The following is a 26,557-nucleotide window of genomic DNA, read 5'->3' as shown; positions in this document are numbered from 1 at the left end:
TAGTTCGGCCTCTATACTTCGTCTCCCCCTACGATGGACTAAAGGCAAAAGCTACGGACCGCCAGATCCAATCACGAGCCACTCAGAAGTTGTGCGATATTTCGCTTCGATGCACGTGTCGGTGCCCGCGTCTCGGATCACTGATAAGGGGACGGGTGTACAGTGGTTCAAATCGAAGAGCACTGAGTGACTCAACAGTATTACATCGCAAAGAAAGCCACGACTTCTATAGGCTCTTTGCAGCGTCGAAGCTATAGAAATGATGGAGCGCTTTTGGATTCAAGGATTATTTGTCCACCTCTAATCAATGTTAAGTGTGTCATAGTATAGCGCGGAACGTGATTGGACCTGGCGGCCCTTGGCTTTGGTTTTTAGTACATCTAGGATGAGACAAAGTATAATTACCCTGAGGGTTACTGCACACAATAGTATTTTTGTCTTATCTCTCGTCTTGAAAAGAAATCGATTGTTTTGCATCAAGGCTTAGTACAATCCATGGAAGTCATAAACAGCAATTCCAAGATGTCTTTCCCAACACGTAATACAAAAATGTATGTTTATTTTTTTTTGCCAACTGATTGCGACGATCATTCCTCCATCGAACGTTTACCGTGCCCGACAAGCTCGCAGTCGAAAATTCACGTAATGATGGATTCCTCCCTCTATTTCTTTTAAACGGAAACAGAAACGAAATTTTAGGGTTCATTCTATTGCTTAGGTATATACCACGTCGCATCAGCTCCTGAGAAACATGAGTGTTTTATTTGTAAACGTGAGAAAAGTAATTTTAAAACGAACAAAACAATTACCCACTTGCACTTAATAATTGGGGGGTCCAAGCTTTGTTGGCGGATCGGGACGTGTTGCTCCTCTTGCAGTGGCGCCACCCTCGGCAGTACACCGTACTCATATAGACACCATAGCCGTGATCGCAATGACGATATCGCGCTACTTTGCGCGGCGCGCAATTGTTTCGGCGCTTATGGCCTGAATGTCCAACGAGACTGAATGTCCAACGAGCCTGAATGTCCAATCGGTCACGTGACAGGCGAGACGGAATGTACAACGAGACGAAAGATCCAATCGAGACGGAATGTCCAACGTGCCTGAATGTCCAACGAGACGAAAGATCCAATCGAGACGGAATGTCCAACGTGCCTGAATGTCCAACGAGACGAAAGATCCAACCGAGACGGAATGTCCAACGAGCCTGAATGTCCAACGAGTCTGAATATCCAACGGATATAGAATGAACCTTGCAAAGAGTTTAGAAGACATTTCTTTGTTGAATTGTAGGATTACTGATATTTACGGCGGTGAAAAATGCGTTCGATAAAATGGGGAACCGGACATTTCGGTGCGGAGATATCGGTACGCGATCGTTTCGGTATTTGGTCGCTTCGGCACCGGGCTTTTCAGTACCGGGATTTTTGATGCACGGCTATTTTGATATGCCGCTGAGCTTGTCCCACTGACGTTGCCTCTGTGAAGTCCCCAAAATGAAATTAAAATTATGCTGGTATATTTTGTAGACTTCATAAAATCCCAAAAACAATTAATTTATTGTTCGTTTTATATATCTAAATATAAAGATGATATCTATAATTTAAAAAAAAGACGTTTAAAAGGTCAAACATGCTACAAGATCAAAGACCGAACTCGTTGACCATTGACAACCTGTCACGCGTTTGATTTTAGAAGGTCGTACCTCTGGACCGGAAACAAATGTGGGACCCACGAGCGTCCTCAGCCACCGTTTTTTCGTATTGTACGAGTTGCTATATTTTTCTTATTCGTGTCCCTAGTCCCGCAAAGATGATGTCCCTCGCATGGGAGAAAAGCGCCTGATTGAATTTTTAGTATTATAATTATTATTAGGTGCAGTCGGTGTAGTACGTGTAATTACTCTAAATTGCACTTTTTGTTTTCTTCTTTTTTACAGAACGAACGTGAAAGATTTAGACATTTCTGACTGGACTTCTCGGTCCCCAGAAACAAAAATTCGATCCTCATATCAAAATCAGTGATAGAATACAACGTTCCTCCCATTAAGCCTTTGTGCAGCTAATCTCCTCAATTAGTGAGCTTTTGTCCGGTGATTGTGCGTTGACGCTTATCGCGACGATTAATTTCGCATGCTTCGGCCACCAAAGCGATTGCTGTCGCAGTGAACCATGTATTAAGCAACTAGTAGGTAATATTAATAATTATTACGATATTTTTTTAGGGTTGGCTTCCGTCGTTTCTGCCTTTCCTGGTCACGTGGCATGCAGCAATCGCACCGATACACGCCCAGGTAGCATACCAAGGCTGCGATTGGATTTCAACTAATTCTAACTCAGTCACAGAGCCGCTGCGACAGTGCGAGCGTTATTTATTCATATGCGTACATTACAAGTGCACATATGACCACGGCATCAGGAGGTCAACCCCTCGCTCGGTTTTCCCAAATTCCATATTGCTAGAGTTGCGGGTGAACATACTCACGGAGAACCCGACTTTTATCATTTTGAATAACCCGGGTATGATTCACTATCGGACCCTTGCCAATTCTGAGAGCTGTATTTGTCCTCCTCTCTTTTTTGAAAAGAAGGTCTCACTGTTGACGCCCACTGTCACCGGCAATCTACACACCCAACCCTAATCAACTTTTTACGACAGTTCGACAAACGGGGACTTTCGCCCCATTCTTCATTCTGCGAATCGGGACGAATTGTCCTTCTTCCAGTTGTCCAGAGACCAATAAAATTTTGACGAAGTGACCAGATTCGTGGTGCAATACGCTTACCCTACAAGAACAGAAAGCCACGTGGAAGGATCTATTGTTATAATCACACATGATGCAGGCTATTAGTACATCCGGGTGTGAACCTTCTGCTGCACGCCGAGATTGATGCGTTCGCTTCCTTTATCAGCAGTCAAGCTCCCACCTACCAAGACGTCATGAACTACCTCGACAAAATGGCGAGCTTTGGAGTGCTTCCAGAAGCCAGTTAAATTACATGGGCTTCTGAAAACCACTATATGTGACATGCACTATATGCATGTCACATGCAAAAAAAAAAGTATGCGTACTGTGTGATACTAGTATTATCGCTCTACTCACTGACATGCAAACCTATTGGTAGGAAATGGATGCGTATGTAAACTACTGACAACTGAAGTGTACAGTGAGTAGTTGTCTGTTCCAAAGATAAACGAACAAAAATAAAAATTTCTCAAATTCACACAAATGTTCCGCATTTACTCAGGAATTGTCGGGTCACACCAGCCACCACCCCCATGCATTTACAGGCGCGTTAGATGTAGATTTTATTTAAAAAAAAAAAAAGATATCTATATTTTTTTTATTGTGGGAAATTACGCTTGTGGAAACTCTTGATGCCTCGCACCCACAGCTCCCAAATCTCATTTTAAAAACTGAAATATTGACTTTCCGCATAGTCAGTGGAGCTGGCGGGCCGTCATGTGTTTGCAATGCGGATCTCCGTATGTAGCTCATCTATAGATCGAAACGGGCAGGGATGAGGACTGAACTAGAAATTCCTGGGTTCTGAAGCGCGGCTTTTATAGACGTTCGCCAATTGCGATCCACTAGAACACCCGTACTTTGCATTCCTATTATATATTTCAATTTGGCTGACCTATGTCATCGAAATATTCCAAACATTTGAACTGTTGATATCAAAGGGGCGTTTTGCGTCGTACAATCGACACCTTTAACCGATTGGTACACAGCTGCGCATCGGCACTCAGCTAACTAACCATCAAGCCTTCCAATAGATGAGATTATAATATTTGTGTCTGCTCTGTTTCTTTGTCGGTCCGTTGAACGTCGGCTTTTGTGGCACGACATTTTAGTATGATGTATCTACGGCAATTCCTGCAGGGACGCGGACTACATATACACACAAGTCTGTACATTTAAGAGGGCAAATTATTCTAGCACGTGACAGGCGAGACGGAATTTCCAACGTGCCTGAATGTCCAACGAGACGAAAGATCCAACCGAGACGGAATGTACAACGAGCCTGAATGTCCATCGAGACGAAAGATCCAACCGAGACGGAATGTCCAACGAGCCTGAATGTCCAACGAGACGGAAGATCCAACCGAGACGGAATGTCCAACGAGCCTAAATGTCCAACGTGCCTGAATATCCATTATTGGATCTTTCGTCTCGTTGGACATTCAGGCTCGTTGGACATTCCGTCTCGTAATCTTGTTTCGGTACCACCGGGTCGTTTCTGTTTTTAATCATCCCTTTTGCGTGCAGGATACTGCGCAGTTGTGCGACAGAAGGCGGCGGCAAAAGTGTACCTGAACTGCGAGACGCCGAACCACGGGTTTTCTAACGATGAGAAATTCCGAAGCGTGTGGAGCCGTCTCGCGCGTCTGTCGTCTCTCGGGCGCCGGCAAAGCCGATCGCCTGTTCGGTGACCATTTTCACGATGAGAAATATAAAAGGCGACCGACGGTCTTAGGAGTCTGAGTCTACCTACTAAGAATATTCGGTTGCTACCAGGGGTTTTGCCGACTATATTTTTGCAAGACGTGAGAAGCAGACGAGCTCAGCTAACCGCACCAAAAATGAAGCAAATTGGGAAGTGAGCAGGCTGTTAATAAAACATCTAATAGCGTATACCGCAAAGTTGCCCAGTCATTATTAAATGCAATCCATTTCTTGGCGACCCTGACCAATTTCAGATTTTGTCGGGCGGACGGTCGGTCTATCGGATGGTTCGTACGGTTCTGGCGTGAATCGCCAGTCTCTTACCATGTGCTTCCGCACATGGTGAGTGACTACTCGTCCTCGCTGACATGTTCCGAGTCGCCTTCGTAGCCGAAATTCTCGTCCTCTCGAGCTCATAGATCATGGCGGAACGCACCGCGGGCTATAGGTCGAAATAAATGACGCCTCGACGGTCGTCCTGCAGCTGTTGCAACTGTGCAGTCCTCCGCCACTCTGAAAAGCTAGAATGTAACGCGCAAAAGCCACCGCGTGGCGCGCTCATAATCTCGCTAGCCTTTGGCTGTGCTTGAGGAGCCTGACGCTAGGATTGCGACGGAGTTCCCATGGCGCATCGCACGCTTCGACGGCTGATCTCAAAGCGCTCGCTAAAATCGAACGTTTCAAACTAAAAATATAACCATCCGCTCAAAATACGAAAGTGCGATTGCCATTTACGAATGTCATGGGTCATATTTCACCCATTTCGGAAAGGTTTCCATATATTTTGATTTTCGTGCCCATAACCCTTTAATTTATGTTAAGCCAAGCTAAATACATTAAACTATTCAGTGCCGCTCATAGCGTAACAAATTAACAAAGCATAGCCTTATTGCAGTTTTCCCGAGGGATTGACCCATCATCCAAGTGGAAAGCAAAAATGAAGCAAAAATTGTATTGTTTGTATTTCAGACTTAGGAAAGTTAGACTACCTCAATGGATGTCAAGTGCAATCGCTGGTGCGATCGCTTTCGATCAGATAGTTAGCCAGTGCACTATCACAGCCAGCCTCGGGCCTTTGATGTGCATCATTTGACTGCACGTTGATATAATGTTGATCCAAATCGAAACGGTGAGGGATGGTGATTGAACAAAGGACCCTTGAGTTCTGCAGCGCAATCTTGATCTTCACGTGATTTGAACTGTGCTGCATTAGCACACTCGGCAATTGATGCCCCAAAGAAAACACACACTGACAGGACATTATTCAGTCCATCCGACTTTGAAACAATGCCGCAGCGTGAACGCACGTACTCGAAGAAAAAAAAAAAAGAAAAAACGATATAGTAGGCGAAGATCGAACATCCTCACCACTTCAAGCTGCTTGTTGTAGGTGGTGGTGGAGAGGTTTCCTTCGATGATGGAACGCCCGCCGTTGAAGAGCGAGCAGATGATGAGACCCAGGGAGAACATGTCTGAGAGCGGGGAACAGGAAGAAGCCGCCTGCACTTCTGGGGCCGTGTAGTCTAGGTCCGGCTGGCCCATCTTGGGCAGCTTGGACGTGAACGGCTGACAGCTCACGGGGCTCTGAAAGACAGCGGTCATCTTATTGTGGACACTAGTATTGTTGATCATCCCACCATTGCCGATCCTGCTAGTGCATATGGTACCATTAGTGACTGTATCGTTGCCCATAGTACCAATGTAGGTGCTACTATTGCAAATGAAATAATTTCCGATGGTACTGTTGCCGATAATTCCATTGTTGATGGTACCACTGACGATGGTACTATTTCAAATTGTACCATTGCCGATGTTACCATGGCGGACGGCATTATTGTAAATGACACCATTGATGGTGGTATTATTGCCATTGATACCGTCGCCGCGAATGAGGTAGACGAATGTATGTTGGTCAATTATACCTCTGGCAATAGTGCCGTTGACAGTGGGAACATGGACGATCAGTCATTTCATATTGCACCATTGGTGATTCTAGTATAGGGGAAAATAAATTTGCTGACAGTATTATTTACGACTGTTATATTGTTAATCGTATTGTTGACAATCTAGCCTTCGCATTTCGTAGTATAGGCGATCGAAGCGCCTCCCAAGCAGATAGTGTGTTGATGTTCGTAGCTTTTTAAATTGTACTATTGGCGACCGTATTATTAGCGAGCCTACCATTTGTAACCACGAATCTATGTGCGTTTCTATCACAAAAATAGATGCACAAGCATTGTTTAAAATGTAGCATGTGCATTCCTAAAATTTTATATCTCACTTGTAACTAACAAACTAGACTTTTAGCGTGCCCGGTTCAAAAAATATAACGCACAATTGCTGTTAGCTTACAATTACTATTTCTGACAAGACCACAAATGCTCAAAAGTATGTTAACGATTACAGTTATAAAAGTTCCACTAATATGGTCACGCTGTCTGGTAGTTGATTAAAAGCTGAAAAATTTGTGTATCTAAACACGAAATAATTCTTAAGAAGGACCCTTTGTCATAACAATAGCAATATATATATATATATATATATATATATATATATATATAACTGCATAACCAGAACTTATCTGTATGGATCAATGCGTACAAAATGAGACGGAATCTATTTCCATTCTTTATCAATACAAAAAAAGAAATACAGATATAGCGGTGATCCTTCAGACGTGCCTTCATAACGAACGCTCTTAACAAACCATAGAGCATCACACAGTTAAAGTGACTGAGTATATTGCGCTTTAGAGTTTCTACTCGGTCTAAGCTCGACAAACCAAAATAGAAACGCCCAATTCTTGCCCCAGTTGCTGCAATCAGCGCCCCCTTCGCCAGTCCGCAAAACAAGGGGAAAGTCACACGCACGTAGAACTAAGAATTCTATCAATTACAAGCTGCAAAACCGACGAATCTATGGTCACTTAGAGTTTAAGAAGCGCAGAGCGGGAGGCACGATATCTCGTATAACAAAAACTCCGCATGCTCACAACGGATTGCACAGCCGAGTAGGAACAAGTTGCAGCGCGCAGAGGGCGATTGTTTTGATTAATTAATTAATTAATTAATTAATTAACTAGTCACTCAATCGATCAATCACAAATCAGTTACAGGCCAATTCATTGCGTTCATATCAGACATAATTGATTTTGGAAGAATGCGCGAGACGTGATATTGCGCAGAAGACAGTTCCACGCATTCCTGCAGTCCCATTCGTAGTTTAGAGTAAAACGATGTCGGCTTGCAAAAGGCGAATATGGGAACGGTATCCTGGTGCTAATCAGAAAATCGCATGATTTATATAATGAAATAAAGGTGCGATAGCACAATTGTACATGATGAAAAATTGGGCTCAACGGGACAGGACAAAGTAAGACACATAATCATAAATTCGTCGATATAGCTGTTTATACGGCAGGAGTTTAGCCTCCCAGAATATGGCGACATTGTTACGAAGGTGGAGAATAAAAATCAAGATGATTTGAATCGCGACCTGGATCAGACTTGTTTTACTATGCCGATTTATATCGAAGCCTTTCTCCAAAATAACCCCGAAAATAGTTCTTAGTTTTTATTTTGTGTTTGTATAAAATGTAATTATCTCTGTGTGAATTTGTTTTGAACTGAAATCAAGCAATCATTAAGCAAGAAAGATTTATATCAGGTTGAGCACGAGCAAAAAGCACTGTTCTTCTGAGCTAATTGGAGCATTTAGGATTTAGGCTTCGTTCTACCTTCCACTTTGATGGTCAGCTATGGAACGTCATATTTCACGCAAATCATAACACAAAAGAAAGATGTAACTAGAAAAGTAATGTATTATTGCAAGCAAGATAGAACGAGAAAGAAAAAGTAAATTAAGCTTTATAGCCAAATAAAAATGAATCAAGTTGTTCTTATTGTAGTTGCTGGGGTTTTAATCCAACAGAAAGTTCTGAACTTCCTTTAAATTTAAGCCATTTATTTTTTTCCCATATTGCTATCAGTGATCCGACAGGTTATTTAATCTATCTACCATATTTAAAAATTCATGCAGCGATAAAGTGAAATTTTTAGCGACATGCATTCAAATCAAATTGGTCTGATTGAAATGCAATAACTCTGCTTAATATAAAGATAAATCTGATTCATTTGAGTTACAAAATCACCTTTCCCCGCCCTCGGGGTTGCCCACTGTAGATAAAAAAAAAATTAGCGATTGCAGTACGTTTGGTGACCTCGGGTTTTTTGACGTGTGTCACACAGTAGAGATACACGACCACACGCCGTCATCTAGGTCCAAACGGGCAGGACTGGGGATTGAAACAGACTCGCGCGCTGACTCCCAACTGAAATATATTAAACAAAGAGAAGAAAGAGGAACTAAGCAGCGAAATATGCTTCTGGTGCGAGTCATCGCGTGTGTGTCTTGCGTTCGTTTCTTTTGTACTGTCTTTTTGAGCGGTGTTTTCATCGTGTAAAACGATCATCAACAAACCCAACTTACCACCTTGCTGCACTAACATACGGTTAATAGTAACTAGTACCCTTTGCTACCCAGCGGAGGGGTAAGGGTGTAAAAGGAGTGTTAGTACACCGCTTTTCCCCACACCCCTTCCCCTTTTGTGCAATGCAATGCCATTGGTTGCGGGTGCTATGACGTCAAACCTTACGCTGATGCCCTACGTTGCTAACGCTCTCTCTCGTGGCCTAGTTGCAATGCTCCCAACATGAACGCTCGCGAGCAAGGTTTGTGCAGGTGTTCTCATATAAAGCTCTCGATTTAAAAGGTTCTCACGATCCGAGGTGTGCACTTCTCGAGCGAAAGACGACAAAATCCCACCATGTTAGGGAAAGCACTTCGAATCCTACGCTCAACAGCAAAGCGAGCCGCCGTAGATAAAATATAAAGCATAGAGAGAAAAAGATATATCTAAAAGCGTTCTGAAGGAAGGTTAAGAAAACATAACGCAAAACACACACACACACACACACACAAAAAAACCGTAAGCGCGATTTCATGTTCCGAATGATTGGTGCTTATTGTTTTATTTGTGAACGTTGCTTCGACCCAGAATTTGTTTCTCTTTTATTAGGCTAATAGAACCCGTGACATTGGGACTCAGTGTCACGTTCTTTTTTTAGTTGCTGGTCGAAAGGAATATTTAAGAAATAAGAAAAAAATGGCTGAGGTGAAGAAGGGTGAATCGTTCGCTTCAAAGGACAGCATTACTTTGAGCAAAGTTAAGGCAATTCTGCAGTTTTTTTTTATTTTTTTTTATTTTACTATTGTTCTTCTATGATGGGTATTTCTCTTCATTTCTGGTGTTCTTTTGTTTGTTTTTTTCCTCTTCGGTACACACTTTTACATAATTTGTCCGCTGCTCATTTTTTTTTCGCGTAACACCCTGAAGATAGCTAAATAAATCGTGAAGTTTTAACTAAATGCTATCAAACTTTTATTTTCAACGGAAGCTTAGACCGTGCGAAGCACGTCCGCCTCGAACGATTTCGGGGCTGGCTTTTTAGAAGAAAAAAAAAAAGTGTCTCGGTTAAGATAAAGATATCGTTTAGTAGCTCATTCCAATCCCGAATTGCCCGAGAAACAAAAAAATTGTCCGAGAAAGAATGATTATCTCAAACAGTCCTTCTTAATCCTTTATTGTCTTAACGCTTTAGTAACGTTTGGACCCTGTCGATAATGGTTCTAAGTAGCTAGAGCTTCAAATTTGAATAGTGCCGTTAATAATATTATACAGTACTTTTAATCTATCAATTTGTGCTCTGGTTTGCAACGGCTGAAGCTGTATTCTGAGAGGCAGTTTTGTAGATAAAGTTCCTGTACGAAAATTATTAAAAATAAACCGATCACCTAGTTTCTGAATACTTGCAGGCCTTCAGGAAGAGAAGAATCGACAAAATATAAATTTACGCTTTAGGGTGCCACACTGAGTCCGCGTATTCTCGCACAGGTCTCACAAAACTTTCATAGGCAATAGGTTTTGTATATGAATCAGCAAATTTTAATTTCCTTCTACAGCTTTATCTGAACACTCCGATAAACCTATTTAAAACGGTTTTTACGTATTCAGGGTCAAAAACTTCAAATAAACCTCGCAACGTACCTTGATTTATTATTTTTAAGTTTCATCATTGAAGTGTGAATCGCACTATTAAGATTTACTAAGAAAAAAGGAAAGGCATGTAAATCCTTTTCACTTTATATTGGAATTACGTATGCTGCATAAAAATTCACTATCTACGCGCCCTCAGCATCCTTTAAAACTCAACATTAGTCACGTGTGTGCGTTTTTATTATTAATACCCTGGCCCAAACAACGTTGCTGCGTTTTGAAGCGCTCTTCGAAAACTGGGGGCTTTGGTGGTAATGGTGGGGGTCGTTCACTGAAAAACAGGACGACCGGCTTCAACGAAAAATGGTTTAGTCCAACTGTCAGGCTCGTTCTGCCCGTGCTCGCTCCCATGTCACCTCTTCTTCTTGAGGCAGACAAAGTCTTTCATGCCAGCCACTATTTGGTATGAATTTTCAACAACCATAACAACCCCATCTTCCTGAAATATATCTCACAAATTAAAAAAAAGGGAGGGGAGTTACGTGGGTTTGGTTGCGATCTTAGCAGGGAAAAAATAAAAAAATATCGGAATTTTAAATTTCTAAAGACACTTGAGACACTCCAATTGCGTTATTTGCCATAGATAAACGAATTAAAACTCTCTTTTTAAGATAGTTTGCTGAGAAGACATTTACTGGACTATTTTTTTATAAGCAAGTTGTCGTTATGCAGATTTTGAACAAATTATAGTCAAGACACACAACTCAAGAATCTCACGTTAGAAACACTCCGCGTCTGTACGGCGAGAAAACGATACTACAAAACTGCGCCTCTGTTTTCTTCCCCCTTACATCAACACAACGGAAATTCAGTCAGTAACTTGTCTTTTGCTCACCCTGCAATCTCACCAAATCCGTGCAAAAATACCGGCCGATGAATAGAAAAAGAAAAGGCATTCACCCTGTAGCATTTCACCATTTCGTTCTGCATTAGATACGATCCAGGAAAGGAATGACTCGCGCCACGCTGAACAATAGATGATCGACGACTGGTGGAACCCACGAAGTGTCTATAGGACGCCCCCGATGAGCTACAAGTCTTGTTTTTGTGTTGGTCGACCCAGTGTTGAAAGAATTCGTAATGCAACTTTTTGGCTATTTTACCGTAGAGCCTCAGTCAAAAACGCCTTCGAACGATGTTTTCTTATCACCACGCCGTCAATCATTCGGCTTGCCTTATCGGTCGAACGTCTCTCTTTTATTTTCTGTTGGTTGTAACAAGTTCGCTGCACATTTTCGTGTGGCGGTCGGAGATATACTGCGCTGCAGTAGAAGCGAATATGCAACGATAAGAGACTAGCGAAGAAAAATTACTGAATACAAAATAATGCGACACCACGTATTTGAATACCATATTGCTTCGCCATGAACAGCGAGAAATTATTTTCTTAACCCGCCCTCATCACTGCGATAAAGCTGATTAGCACATAATGCATCGTACGTGTATTGCGCGTGCGTTATGATATTAGGGAGTTTTCGTAGATCGTTTTCGCCGTCCCGCAAGGCCCTCCGCTACCCGCTACAATAGCGGGAACTCCACAGTCAAGGCTATCGGCGCGCAGGCGCAGTAGCAACTTCTTCGTTGCGGAACGCTTAGCGGAGGGGGCAGCGCGGTCTACGAAAACTCCCTATTGTATACGTGGTTACGGAGCGCGTTGGATAGCTACCGATACGTTGTACGCCAGACGCGCCATGTGCTTACCGAGTTTATCACAATGATCGAGAAAAGTTGAAACTTTTACAGAACCCGTGTTGTCCTGAGATTGCGCTGAGAGCCGCCCTTCTACATCCGAGAACCAGCTGCGCGCTCTTCCAATCACCTGCTACCACAGGTTCGCGAGAGACATACCGTCCAGCTGTGTCCGTTATCGTTCGTCCACTCTTCGTGGCGCCGAGCGAAACCGTTCTGCGGTGGATATCACGATTCGAGGTTTAATTGCGGCCGCTCCGCTGGGTGGATTTGAATAATTACAATTTATTGGTGTAAATTATGATTAAGTATGACCAAGAATGGCTTAAGTATACCTTCTGTAGGCCTTGCATGCTTATCCATTGACTGCTATGGGTTATGTATTCTTTACGTTGCCTTGGCCTGCATGTAACGGTTTTTTGTTGCTCTCGGGCGCAACGCCTTTGGCATAAATCCTGGCCGTTAAACGTATTCTGTGTAGAGCATATGGGAGCAATAAATGAAGCGGAAGTAAACAGTTCTTTTTGGCATTTATACGCGCTCATCAAGCCTATTCGTAACTCCAAAAAAGGCGACGCCACTCTCTAAAATACCTGGAAGAAAAAAGTGGAAGCTGCCTTCTATCCAAGTATGCATAGAAAGCTGGCACTGCCTAATGGTTTAAATGTAAAACTGAAAAACAATGCAAAGGTGCTTGTAATTGGAGATTTTCTGATATAAGGCGGTGACTGTGGAATTATGGGATTAGAAAGGACTTTCTAGAGAGGATGTCCTCTCCCTCTATCGAAGTGGCATAGTCCTTGATGGTTTCACACTTTTTTAACAAAAACTATCGATCACGTATAAATTTTAATCAGATGCATTTTTAAAAGATTAAAACAGCGCAAAAAATACGACGGACTAGATGTAGGAGGACACAGACAGAGCGCTGTATTCTTGCTGGTTACCGAAAGTGAGAAGCGCTAAAATTAAGAAAAGTCTTCTCCAGGCATCCCGAGTTTACACATACTTTGGGTCATCCAGATGACGACAAAGACGTAGTTTCCCAATTTCGATACTCACTGTACAAGGGCCTTTTGTGAACAACAAAAATCGACGAAAAAGTGAGGTTGTAGTGTACAATTTCGGAGATTGTACACTATACTCCGTTTCACCTTATGTTGTACCGCAGACAAGGCTAGAAGCACGAGCTCATAGCGTTGGAAGCTGCTTGTAACGCACGAGAGTTTGTGCCGCCAAGATGTGCCCTAGAGGAAGGAGCTCGAGCTTGTAGCCTTTCCTGCGGTACATCATATGGTGAAACAGAATATTGGGGAGAAGATCGAACCGGGACGCCTCTAGCGGTACGCTTGAGCTGTGGGGACAACAAACCGTATTTTATTGTTTGTTTCCTTATCCGAGTAATAAAAGATGACGATTCGAAGGCCACTCCTCGTGCGACTAAACCACGGGTCAGAGCGAAGCGCTCGTGCTCAGACCGAGCTAGACGAGGTTCAATTTCTTTGTTATGCAGTGTTAGTAAACACCGGGCTGTGGGGACAACTAGGGTGCCTTCATGTGCGCTTCGCTTAGGGTGGACACATCTCGCCATTTTGTTCCCCACTTTTACTTTTATTTTTTGTTCGGAAGCGCGTGAAAGGGCGTGTCCCTGCACGCGTCTGTGGTGATGACTGTGCTATGGCGACATTTTGTTTTCGTCGATTTCTTTGTGTTTTCCCCCTGAGTGCGTGCTGTCGGCATCGGGTGCTACAAAGCGTGGCATTATCCTAAACAGAAGGGCATTGAGGCACCCTAGGGACAACAAGCTGGATAAAGCGCCCCCTGTAGTTCGATCTTCTGCCCAATAGCTGCTGGGATGTTCTTCGCGAATATGTACTTCCAAATGGCTCGCGAGAAGATTAAAAGCCGGGATTTCGCTGCCCCTACATCATACAAAAGACAGTCTACAAACACGAGTCACCGTACTATCCGCGGTTCGAATGCGGCGCGCCAAGGTTTCTCCTTGAACTCATTGCCATGCGGCATTCAAAGCACGGATCTCGGGGTGACTTGTGTCAGTATCTGTTTGCACACTGCCTGTTGTAGCAATAACAGCGTAAACTGAACTTTCGTGAAAGCGACAGAGTGCACTCGAAGAACTGGGAAGCGTGAAGTCCAGCAGACAAGGTAACAAATGTTCAAAACTGTAAAAAATAACTTTACTTTAAAAAAAAAAAAAAGAAAAACGTGTTAAAAATAACATGTTCTCTGTTCGATTATAGCTTGCCTGCAGTTGAAAAAAACAGAACATAGAACGATAAATCCCTCGAGGATTGGTATTACCTGTCTTAAAACATTTTTGTGCGTGGGATGCTCAATATAACCTTCAATAATTAGACTGACTCTTTTTATTTTCAACGGCTCAGTAGTTCTGCGAATTGTTCATTTGTCTTCTGTACACCTTTCGATTGCTTGTTCATCTTCACTCCACGAAACCACGTTTTACTTTACGCGGACCTTTATTGGACTTCTGTCGAGGACCCCCGGGGGCCCACAGACCACAGTTTGAGAACCGCTGGCTTAATTTAATGCATTCTAAAGAGGTAAAAGTGATCGCTACATAAATACTGAATTAAACGCATTATGGAACTGTCTCGATAGCAGAAGTTTCTCTGCACTGGAGTTTACTCACAAGAAGGTCCGTCTCGTTACATTTTTCGGTGAACTCGAGGCCAGCGAGTTTCCAGGTGCCTCGCTTGTTGACGATCACGGACTGCGGACTCAGGTTCCGGTGGATGAGTTTGCAGGAGTAGTGTAGGAAGGACAGGGCTTCCGTAAGCTGAAAAAGCAAAAAGTGAAAGCCGTTTACCACTCCCTGTAACGCCGAATTAGAGCGCAGCTCTTGAGGAGGAGGAGGGAAGGGTACTGAGGGTCATGTGTAGTCGGGGGGGGGGGGGGGGCACGTGACCCCCCCCCCCGAAGTTCTGTGACACCCCCCAGGTCACGTGACCCCCCAAAAAATTTTCCGCTAGATTTAGCGAGGAAATTTTTCCTCTAGATTTAGCGGGGAAATTTTTTCGCTAAATTTAGCGGGGAAATTTTTCCGCTAGATTTAGCGGGGAAATTTTTCCACTAGATTTAGCGGGGAAATTTTATGGCATCTGTTCATATGTATGGCATCTGTTCATATGTGTTGAGATGCAAAAATAATAATAAAACCGCGAAGTGTATCTGACTAGACAAAGCAATGTTTGAGCGAGGTGACTTATAAGGTCATTGAATATTAGGCAAGATGTCTTAAGACAACTTTGCCTCCTGATGACAAGCCGTTTTTTTTTTGTTGCAACATTAATAAAAACAGAAACGAGACACACGTAAAAAGGTCCAAAATCAAAACACCGAAAAATGAAACGAATCCTCGCCTAACAAAAAGAACGAGGCCGTTCAGAATCTACATTTTAATCGCCTCCTTATTTTTCTCAAAGCACTTGTCTTCACAGCAGCACAGGGTCGTCACATGTTACGTTAATGGTTCCCACTCCCCTTCCCATTACTTTGCTGTCTTTAAGAATCCGTGTCGTTTACCCAGGCCATTAATTAAGGCCGTACAAGAAAGAGTTGCGCTACATTAGCGCCCACGACAATATTGGTGCACGCGAATTAAGAAACAGGCTTATATTTTTAGAAACGAAATCGCTCGACAAAGAAAGGTGTTAAAAGAAACAAAAATGAAGAGAAGAAAATAAAAAGAAGGGTCACGGGTACTTTGAAAGGAAATGCTTCATTTGTACCTCGGTTTATTATTAGTTCCGGAAGAATCGCGGGCCTTATTGGCAACATTGGCTCCGTCTAATTAAGTTTCTACGAGAATGGTCGCTCCCGTTGGCTGACTCAGGCGAGGATGTGAGGGATTTGGACTAAAAAAAAAAGAAAAAAGGGGTCTAATCTTTTTTCGCATTAGGGTCTTTCTTTCTTCTTTTTCTTTTTTGTACGCGACATGAACCGTAAGTTGAAGAAGGAAACGGAAGAAGTGGGACGCGAAACTGCAAATGAACACAGGTCTAAGGGTATATCAAGAAGATTGTGAGGATCAAGAGGCGGCCTCAGGTTTCTATTTGTGGTAGGGCTGAATGCATGCGCGTCAGTTTAAGATGGAATGACCCGTGACGCGTTTATTTTTTACCAGTTTCTATCCCTCACGGAGCTTATTTTTTTAGCACAATAAAAATTGAAGTTTGTAAACGAAAAGGTTTAGAAAAGAATGGCACATGCTTTTAACACGAAAACTTTGAGGAGAAAAGTGCATTTGGACGAATGAAGCTGGAGCACAGGTTTCATTGTGTTCCTTAATTTCGTCCTACTTTCTAATATCATATAGGGTACTTTCAAGGAAGGACAAAGCAAAACATTTTGCAATTCCATGAACAGGAAATCACGCAAGAAATGTGTGCTTACAAAACATAAGAAACAAACAAGTTTTGTGGTCCAATAATGTGCAGACGAAAAAAAAAAGCGCATTGAAAGTCACTGGTTTGTAAAAATTCCCAAAAAAACCTTATTTACAAAAATTTATCTACAGAAACAACCTGCAGCGCCGAAGCATTACAGCAGGGAAACACAAAATGAAACACATATTCACGAACATAAATACAATGGCAGAAATACAATAAATACTGTTAAATAAAAGAACGCGCACAAACTTTAGAATGTTAAAAAAATTTAGGATACTGAGAAAAAATATCCTGCGTCATCTGTCGTAAATGCTGTTGCAGGCAATGAATTGAAGTCCGTTATTGTACGAGGGAAAAATGAGTATTTTTTATAATCAGTTCGACAAAATATTTCTCTGATCATGTTACAATTATCTATTGTGGTTTAAATATATAGTTTGGTAGTTCAAGATATTTATACTTATCAATTCTAGTTAAGTTACTAAATATAGAAAATAAAAACCTTAGACGAAATTTCTTTCTCCTTGAATCCAATAGTTCCCAACCCATCTCACGTTTAATTTCTGTCACTCTGGATGTTCTGTCGTACTTTCCCGATAGAAACCTTGCAGCACGGTTTTGCATTTTTTGTCTATTTTAATGACAAGGTACGCTTGGTGCGGTTCCCACAGAACACACGCATATTCAAGCATCGGTCTTACCAAGCAGCAGTAACCAAAAAGTAAGGACGCAAACGAGCTGGTGTACATTGCGCATGGTTGAAAAAACCCCGAGACTGCGGGTAAACGACACAACAGTGTAGAGAATTTTTAGTGTTGTGTCGTTCACCAGCAGTAACCAGTTTCTTTTAGCTTTTTGGGAGCACTGCGTAGATTTCTGTTAACAAAATTCAACATTCTACCAGCCTTTTGTACAGATTGTGTTACGTGAGAATAAAAAAAATATATATTATAAAACAGCAGCATACTTTTAAAAACGCATTCTTATAATGTAAAAACAAATGTTTATTTACATTTAGCTTTATATGACTTTCAGCTTCTAAACCGGTAAATTTTTTATTAAAAGTTTTCAACATAAACAACGTGAGCGAAATGTTAGAAACTACGCTAACTTTTTACCGGTGACGGATGTTTCTTACATTGCTTTGAAAAATAATTTTGTGAGGATTACTTAATTGCTCATCATTCAAAGCAGGTTAAAGGGGTACTCTGACGATTTTTTGAGCTACCCCAGCTAGCTATATTATCGGAATCACCTGCCTTCACTCTTTCGGGTATGCTGTTACGTATCCCGAAATTCTGAATAGTTGCACTGAAATAGGCAAGTGAAAATTATGCCAAAAACTAACATTCAAATATACCCGGGATTTTCAGTGCCTTGACGTCAGTGGTCGAACGGGCAGTCGAAAAATAGACCATGCCGAGCACTTCTTTCATGCCGCTGCGCAGGCACTGGAGCGAGCTTCAAAAGCATTCATTTAATACCTTCAAACTGCTTGTAATCAGTTGGGAAAAACGTCTACTGTCTACGTAGCGAACCCCTGCCTTTTGCTGATGTCACTTCGTCAATGTTGCGAGAAGAAAATTTTATTTTGAAGAACACGGTGGGAACCAGAGGTGTGAATTCGATAACTTCGCGAAAAATATTTATTTTGGCCCAATATTTGGGTTACTATTTTAGGGGTGTTTTTGGTGTGTTTAACAAATTTTCAGGCAAACCAGGGACTACAGAAAGACTCACCGGACTACCCTTCAAGGCAATACATAAATATTGAGAGCTAGTAAAGCAAACGCTGAAATGGTTGAGCGAATAAAACGGTCTAAATGAATGATACCAGCACTTAGTGTTAACTGGTAGCTTGAGTGTGATACAAAAAAGTGAATACAAATATTTGCTACCAAAATAAGCAGTTTAGTTCACAAAGTGATAATACTTCAAAAGCGGCATGACCATAAAAAAGCAACAAGAACCGCATTTAAAAACCACAATTCTAAGTTGGCAAAAGAGCTGTTCATCAAACTCTTAACAAAAAAAGAAACTGAAATTCGATTCCTATTCCCATTTAGTATATATGCGTTTCAAATATTGCTCTCGGAAACAGATCAATGCTGCAATGCACCCTAAAGAATATCTACTCTTTGTTTTTCTTTTGTTCCGTGCCAGGGGAAAATATATAGGCTTCTTTATGCTATTACTGGAAGCACCGCAATCTCGATCCACTCACCCCCATGAGAGGATGAAGCAGTGGTGGATCACCACCCCGTAAATCAAAACGTGAAAAAACATAAATAAGAAAACAGGAGGAACAATGCGGCCGAGCCGCACGCGGATTCCGTTCGCGACGCCCGGTCCGGGTGGCAAACGGTACACGTTCACACCGAAACAATAGTCGAGGAAGACGGAGGAGGAACATCCATTACATGACATTGCCTCAACACGCAGTACAAGGCGAGCTTTGCAATTCGGAAGAAACACGTAGCCAAAGAAGAGGAACTTCGAGCTTTAAAAGACTCTTCGTGAAAACCGAGTCTCTAGTCCCCGAGGGCTCAAGATATTTATGCATGTACTCAGAGTTTAAAAACGCCGTGGTTACGTGCCAAAAGCGAAACCCCCCCCCCCCCCCCCCCCCCCCCCCCCCCAGCAAGACGGCAATTAAGGTGAAGGCAAGAGCGAAGACCCTAAGCTACAGTGGAGTCAAAGTAATAGCCTCCTGCGTCCCGGGACATAAAACAAAAGCGTGCGCAAGGCCGCGTGCGAGCGCGAACTTCGGCTACCCTTTGCCAAAAAGAACCCGAAAACACTTCGATGACCACAAGGAGCTGAACTGGGAAGAGCAAATGTCCTTTGACCACATCGAGAAGGAAGGGCTCCTGCCTAATTTACTTGCGGAAGACGATGCCCCACTATCGAACGGATATGGTCCTTGGGCTACCGCGTGCCATCTACGGAGACACTGAACCGGAACGACGGTCTCCCCGGCAATCCCAACCGAATTTAAGAGATATAAACTGAAAAACGGCGACAAAAAAGAAAACGCTGAAGGCGGATCCGGCAGTCGATACGTAAGTGGGCAACGAGCCACAAGCACACACCTCTTATGGTACTGCAGGGAACTGAGCCGGACGCGGGAAGAAGCGATCGGGAAACTACCCCCAAGCTGCTCCTGAGCTCTCTTCGGGACTGGACACATCTGAGGGACGCGCCGTAGCACCGAAAACCGGTCTTGGGCTCGCTGCTCGGATTTGTCGCGGCAGCCATACAACTAGAGTCTAGACTATCTAATCGCGAAAGTTACCACTACCTCCCTTTCCCCGTCACCCCCCCCCCCCCCTTTCCTTCCTCCGATGTCACTAGACACCTTTCAATAAAGACATATTCAATAGCTGTAATAATATATTTACGAGACTTCATTCACACGAGCTCATAATATGTAGACCTGTGCCAGCCTATTACGGCTAAGGCCCAATTCTAGGCCCAACAATATTACTGACGGGGATATGCTCTCTTCCTTAACAAACGCAGGACACCTAATATTGAAGTGGGTTACCGTGCACATATATCATTAAGGCACACTGAACTGAGCAAAAGTTTATTTTTCTTAATGATCGTATATAACACCTGAGTACAACAACAGCAACAACAAAGCATTAGAAAAAGAAAATGGTTGGCGAAACTTATTTTGATAATTGCAACGTGCTTTTATTTAGTGCATGTCTTTCAAAACTACGCGTGCCCAAATAGAAGCACTTATTGGTATCGCTTTTACTCACTATCAATCCCACAGTGCTACAACTGCTACAAAAAAAAAAAAAAGGTTTATTTTAACTACTATTTTGTGCTGCAATTGAAACACTTAAAACGCTCTCTTTTGGAAGTTTAGTGTCTCTAGGAGCGATTCCGGCACATGCTTCTACTTCGAGTCCACGTTCCGAAATATCCCAATTGCCTTTAATTCAAAATGTGTCCCGCATCGTAAATATTTCTTTTAATGTATTATTTTTTAAGGAGAGGTGGATTTTGTTTTAAGAAGTTCAGCATTCAACAGAGCATTTTTATTATTTTGAGTTCCGTGTATTTTTTTATAATGCTCGCACGTACACACTCTATATACATCACTGTTATGTCTCGTTAAAGGGGACCCCTACTGACACAGTTTTCAGGGACCAATCGGGTAAATACACACATGTCTATCTCGTTATTATGGACAACTCACACTCTGCAGAATCTTTTGGGGGGACGGAGTTGTCCATATTACCAGGCATCACGGTGCAGCGATGACTAGTTTTTTGGGACACCTCTGTCCCCCCCCCCCCCCCCCCACACACACACACAGAGAAAGAAATGTTTATATTTATGCATTTACCTGATTTGTCCCCGGCAACTTTGTTTATGGTGTAGCGGGGTACTCATAGGAAGGGTGTCCTTATCAATTCGACATTACTGTAAATGTACTCACAATGCACGTCATACGTAAATGTGTTGGACGCTGTTTTGCAGCAATCCGATAGATTAAAGTCGAAGGTGACCAAATCAGGGTGCTCACCTGTAGGAGTCCATATTTGATCTCGATGTCGAGAAACTGGTAGTCTCGGACTTCGGGTGGCAGGCACTGGGGCAGTCTGTCTTCTAGGCAGCTTAGGATATTTGCCAGGCTGCCAAGCACGGGTTCCGTGGCAAACGCAAGGGTCTCGCTGCATGAAAAAAAAAAGGAAACATTAAGAAAGAAACATTGACACAGAGCGCGAACCCTTTTTTAAAACCCCGTCAAGCAACAGTGGCAGTCGTCACTTTCAGTTGCGAAATTGCATCGGTATCAGCAAATTGGCGAAAGAAAGGAATCATACTTTTGAATTGCAATTTCTAGGCTAGAAGGCGCAAGCTACCGCTCGTTATAAGATGTACAACCGTTAGCGTCATTCCATCCATCCTGGGCACAAAGCCTATGACTGGATCCGAGTCCTCGCCGAACGCTGACGTAGCACTCGTCCAGGATGCGGATGCACTTTTAGCATGAGGCGAGCTCATGCTAAAAGTGACGCAGCCCTCGTGTACAACAAAATGGGCGCTCAAGGCTGATTCGCACACAAGCTTCTTTTGACCGCTTACGAACGGTTGCGCAGCAGTTCGTTGTTACGGTTAAGTGACAAGTGGCTTAATTAGAACCGGTGTTCAGCCTCTTCGGTCATAAGTAGTCGCAAGTGTGCAATCCAGGCTTGATTAAAGGAAGGCAGACTGGGATAATAAACCATTTGCTAAATAGACCGATCTCACTAAGCGTTGGGCGCATGCGTAAAGCCGCCATAACTTTAGTTCACAGGAGGCAGACGGCCGTGCACGCGAGGGCTCGTGCCTTCTCGTGCTCTACACGCGAAGAGCTCCAGCGAGGTTGTCGCACGTGCCCAAAGACTAAAGTTCCCTCGCTGCATTGCGGCAGCGGTGGCGCAGTCAAAACGGCTGGTGAGATCGGTCTATTACCCAAGCACCACGAACCGTGCTGCGAATGTAGATACACACGCTGCGCGTGCTGGCGTTTGTAGTATAGTAACTGCATCTAAAACAAACGCCTAAAAATAATTTCATCTTGCACGCGCGCTTGTCAACACTTTATTTACTTGCGAATTTTTTATACAAGCAAAGCGAGCATGCGCGGCGCGTGGACTTATATATCTAGCATTCTCATTGTTGCTACGGTAATTTAGCTACAGGTCGAAATGGCGACGGAAAGCACAGGAGCCTTAGACTAGGGGCCCCACCTATAACAAGTATCTTTTTCTCTTTATTTTTCTCTTAATAAAGTTATTTCCTCCTCTATTGGCCGGCACGGAAGATACTAGACTGCGCGCACTGTAGAAAATGATATATTCGGTAATTATCTGTACTCTAGCATGAATACATCAAAAGTGACAGCACTCGTGAGGGAAAAGGCATCGAACGCTGAGATAATAAATAAAGTAACGCGTTTTCAAAAACAAAACAAACAACAACAACTCTAAAGTCGTAATTCTTGTTACGTTTATAGCGGGGAGTCTGGAACTTAGTTAAAATATGTTATTTTTATGCTACGTTATAATTCCACAATCCCACATATTTGAAGTTCGACAATTTCCATGCACGCATGGTCTATGATTTCTGTGAACGAAGCAAAAAAAAGTAAGTCGTAGTGCCGCACCTTCAAACAATCTACAACGTGTTACAAAAAGATTACAGTTTTTTGTTTTTGTTTTTACTGGATAAATTAATCAGGCAGTGCCAAGCGCTCATTCTCCGTCCAAATGTGGCACTACCGGTCCGAACTATCTCCATCACAAATTGTGGGAAATTTAAGTTCGAGAATCGGGCCCGATTTTGCCAGTTTTCGGGAACTCGCGCCATTATGCTTTATGTATTCGAAAGCCATACCGGTCGCCAAATTCCTATGCAATATGAAAAGAAAAAAAAATCCTATACTTTGCCAATAAGATAACGTTTAGTTTCGAAACTTTGACATCTAATTCAAACCGGTAGCGCTATATTTGGGCGGTAAAATGGTCGTTCGTCAATGGATAGTTTATTCTTGCGGTAAAAAGAACCAAAAAACATGTCATTTATACTTAGGAACAGCGTGTACATTACCGAGCGGAGAAAGGTGAAATGACGTAACATTATAGTTGTCTATGTACACCTGGCCATGAACTTAGGGGTCACATATGTTTCAACACACACTTTTTTTTTATGGCTGGCGTCCTGCCACTTTCCGCAACGCACTCCTGTAGCGAAAGGGCCTTACATGAGTGCTGCGCCAAAGTTCTACTGGAACGCACGTCCTCGCTGAATGAGCATGAGTTGCATTCAAAAGCTCGATGCAGTACTCGGGGCCAATCTGCGTTCCATAAAAAAAATCTAGCACGGCTGCCTTGTTACCGCGAATTCGGGTCGTCAATCGTCGGCGTGACAAAACGGACGGCATCGGAAACCAGAAACGCGCCGGCGGCACACCCTGTGACCCTCAGCAGCCGAACATGAAAGGTCAGACAGTGGAAGTTTACTTCGCCGCTTGACCGCAAGACACCGCGCGTTTTTTTTTAATCTATTTTCTTCGCTTATGCCTAGGTGGCGCACGTTATCACCTAATAATGCTACTGAGCCAAAAGTACACCCATTTTTTCAAGCGTTTGTTTTGGGTCGGTTGTAAACATCCGTAAGAAAAACGTGAATTCCGCCGATTCAACGCTTGGATTAGAGTATAGCTTGGATGACAGATATGAATAGAACCGTCACACCTGACGTGTATGATGTATTCAATATTCGGCCTGGGCTCAGGAGCAGAAAAAAAAATATAACTGAAGGCTGTTTCAGACAAAATAACGTCCTTTTAAGCTTTGCAACTATCACTGTCTCTTCAAAAAGTAACAAATTTGTTACCCCCCCCCCCCCCCCCCCCCCCCCATTACAACATCGATAATGCGAACTAAGCGATAGACTGTCGCCGCCGTCAGCCATGTCCTCCATTTTCCTTGTGGTATTTTCCCAGCGGCTTGGATTGACTCGAGTATTAGCTGCTGAAGTGACTTCAGATCAGTTTCATTCTTTCACCGACGTCCTCTCCCATTTCGGATGTGACGACACCGGATACAGTCTGTAGCCCGCACGCCCCGCAGTTCGGAGCTCGGGCGGAAAAAGCGCCGGAAAGCTGCCGGTGCTTGGCGTAGTACCAACACCCGAACGGTGCGCGCCAGCCGGAAACGGGCCATGCGAACACTATTTCCGGTTTTCCGGCAAAATAGATTGTCGACGATTGACCACCCGAATTCGCCATTAGTTGCGAGGTGTTGAGCGAATGGGGTCGCACAAACGGTGGGAGAGTGCCCACGGGAGCAGGGCCAAGATAACACGCACGCACTTTGGAGGAAAAAGACAGAAGCGAAATAGCAGGGTTCAAATTTGGGTGTGCGACTATAAGTAACGCGAATTTTGCGTTCTCTTCCTGCAGGGACGCTGGCGTCTGACGGGGCGTTCTGTCAGAGCAGCTTATGCAAGACGATGTTCGTTCCCCCCTTGCATGAAATACGGAACGAGCTGATCCGGAGCAAAGCTCACTGCATCCTGTGTTACTAACGCCTTTGCCAGTATAGTCCGGAAAAAGAAGTAATTTCTTTCTTGAGGCAAGTTGATCGGTATTAATATTGTCACGAAGGATTAGGCGAGGAAACAAAGAATAACTGGGGGAAACTCAAACGCTTAATGGGGCCAACTTGTGCCCCAAAATAAAAATGAAACAGAAGATAACAGCAGAACGTCGCGGGCGTCGACGAACTCGACGTAACAGCAGAGTCGAACGCCGGGGCGAGACTGACTGAAGGATAGCCATGCGGAGCCCCTTATGTACACACGTTGGATTCTGGAACAATCGGGCTAGAAGGTTCGGCTACAAGAACCTTTGCACCTCGAACAGGCGACAGGATTCTCGAATTTACTAGAACACTACAATGCAAGTATACACAAAAGACGCGTCGCTCCCAGGAATCAAACCCTGGCACTTCGCGTGGGACGCAGGCACGATAACCGTTAGGCCACGGCCGCGCTGGTTACTTGGCAAGTCGCGCGCGCGGTAATATCAAGATTAAGTACGCTTCAATACGAATCACATTGTTAGTTTCCTTTTTTGTGGCAAAGTTAATATGTAAACCGGTGGTCACTGCGTCTTCCCAAGTTACTTAACATTTTTTTTCAGAAACTTTAACACTTTTAGAAAGTACTGAAAAAAAAGGTGTAACCCTACGTTCAAAGCCGGGGTAAATGAACGCGGGGTTTTTGAAACGTAGGGCTAATGGTGCGGGGCTTTAGCGACGGGGATTCTGCACGCGGGGCAATCGTGCTACACCCAAACGTTGCCACCACGTCCCGAAGTGAGGAGGTGAGGAGCGGGTAAGAAGGGCGCCGGCGGACCGGGAGAAGCCGGCTTTATTCCGTGCGTTGAGAGCCGCATGTTTTCCGAGGGAGGATACAAATGCAGGAGGCGACATCACATCGGACTCCGATTTTTTGTATTTCAGAAAAGAAGGCCGTAGTGAGTTAGTGCTTTCGCAATTCCGTTAAAAACAGGTTCTACGATTGCCGTTATTCAATGTTATTGAAATGTCGCCTACAAAGGTTTTAAATTTCATGATTTTTGACGTTACAAATCAAAAGAAACGAGGAAGCGAAAAGCGGGAGAGAAAAACGCCAAAAATAAAAAAAAGCAAAAACGTGAATAATTTTTTTTTTTTTTTTGCGATGCGGTATTTTTCTGTGTGTCGATGACTACGATTTGCATTGTTTTAGACAATTGAGAAAATACGACCTTCGGAATGTCAGTGCCCCTTTAAGGCCCGTTCGCACACTTGCAACCAAGTAGGACTGACCGAGACAACGCCGTATTTTTAAAACTATTGTGTCGTCGTAGAACTGCACGCGCTGCTGCGGAGCTCCTACGCCATCGCAAGAGGCTTAAAAACCGGTATTGTCTAGGTCGGTCCTACTCGGTTGCGAGTGTGTGAATGGAACTCTACAAACGCGTTAAAATAAAATAAACGCGCCGACTGTAACAGGCAGTCTGGACAGTGCGACATCACCCGCCACATTGACAGCCTAGTGCAGTGGCTCGAAACACTGTGTTTTGAAGTCTTGGAGTTCTTATATCGCAACGGTAAAGTTTGTTTCCGAAATATTTTGTGTTCAAAGCCCATATTTATCCATCTACATCATTTATAGAAACCTGAAACGAATGTTATGTGGTATTTATGCATGCTGGAACGATTATGCACATCCTCCAACATTGAATACATTTACATGCATCTTAGTTGTTAACAAAGCATCCCGTTCTATTGTCCTAACTGCACACTCGTCAGAGAA

General features: G+C 43.4%; 1 protein-coding gene across 1 annotated transcript in view; it reads right to left on the bottom strand.

The window, feature by feature from the left end:
* LOC121833555 (SCY1-like protein 2) overlaps positions 1–26,557 on the bottom strand; it is a 97,649-nt gene that overhangs the window by 58,628 nt on the left and 12,464 nt on the right. Inside the window, exons 2-4 of the mRNA XM_042286958.1 lie at positions 21,231–21,378; positions 14,929–15,075; positions 5,822–6,037 (exon numbers count right to left, since the gene is read on the bottom strand). Coding sequence (XP_042142892.1) covers positions 5,822–6,037; positions 14,929–15,075; positions 21,231–21,378 — 511 coding nt within the window. The remainder of the gene's footprint in view (positions 1–5,821; positions 6,038–14,928; positions 15,076–21,230; positions 21,379–26,557) is intronic.

This window comes from Ixodes scapularis, unplaced genomic scaffold (assembly GCF_016920785.2).
Source record: "Ixodes scapularis isolate PalLabHiFi unplaced genomic scaffold, ASM1692078v2 PGA_scaffold8__174_contigs__length_109621045, whole genome shotgun sequence".
Taxonomy (NCBI): domain Eukaryota; kingdom Metazoa; phylum Arthropoda; class Arachnida; order Ixodida; family Ixodidae; genus Ixodes; species Ixodes scapularis.
Note: the sequence above shows the minus strand (reverse complement) of the source record. Positions and strands in the feature narration are given on the sequence as shown.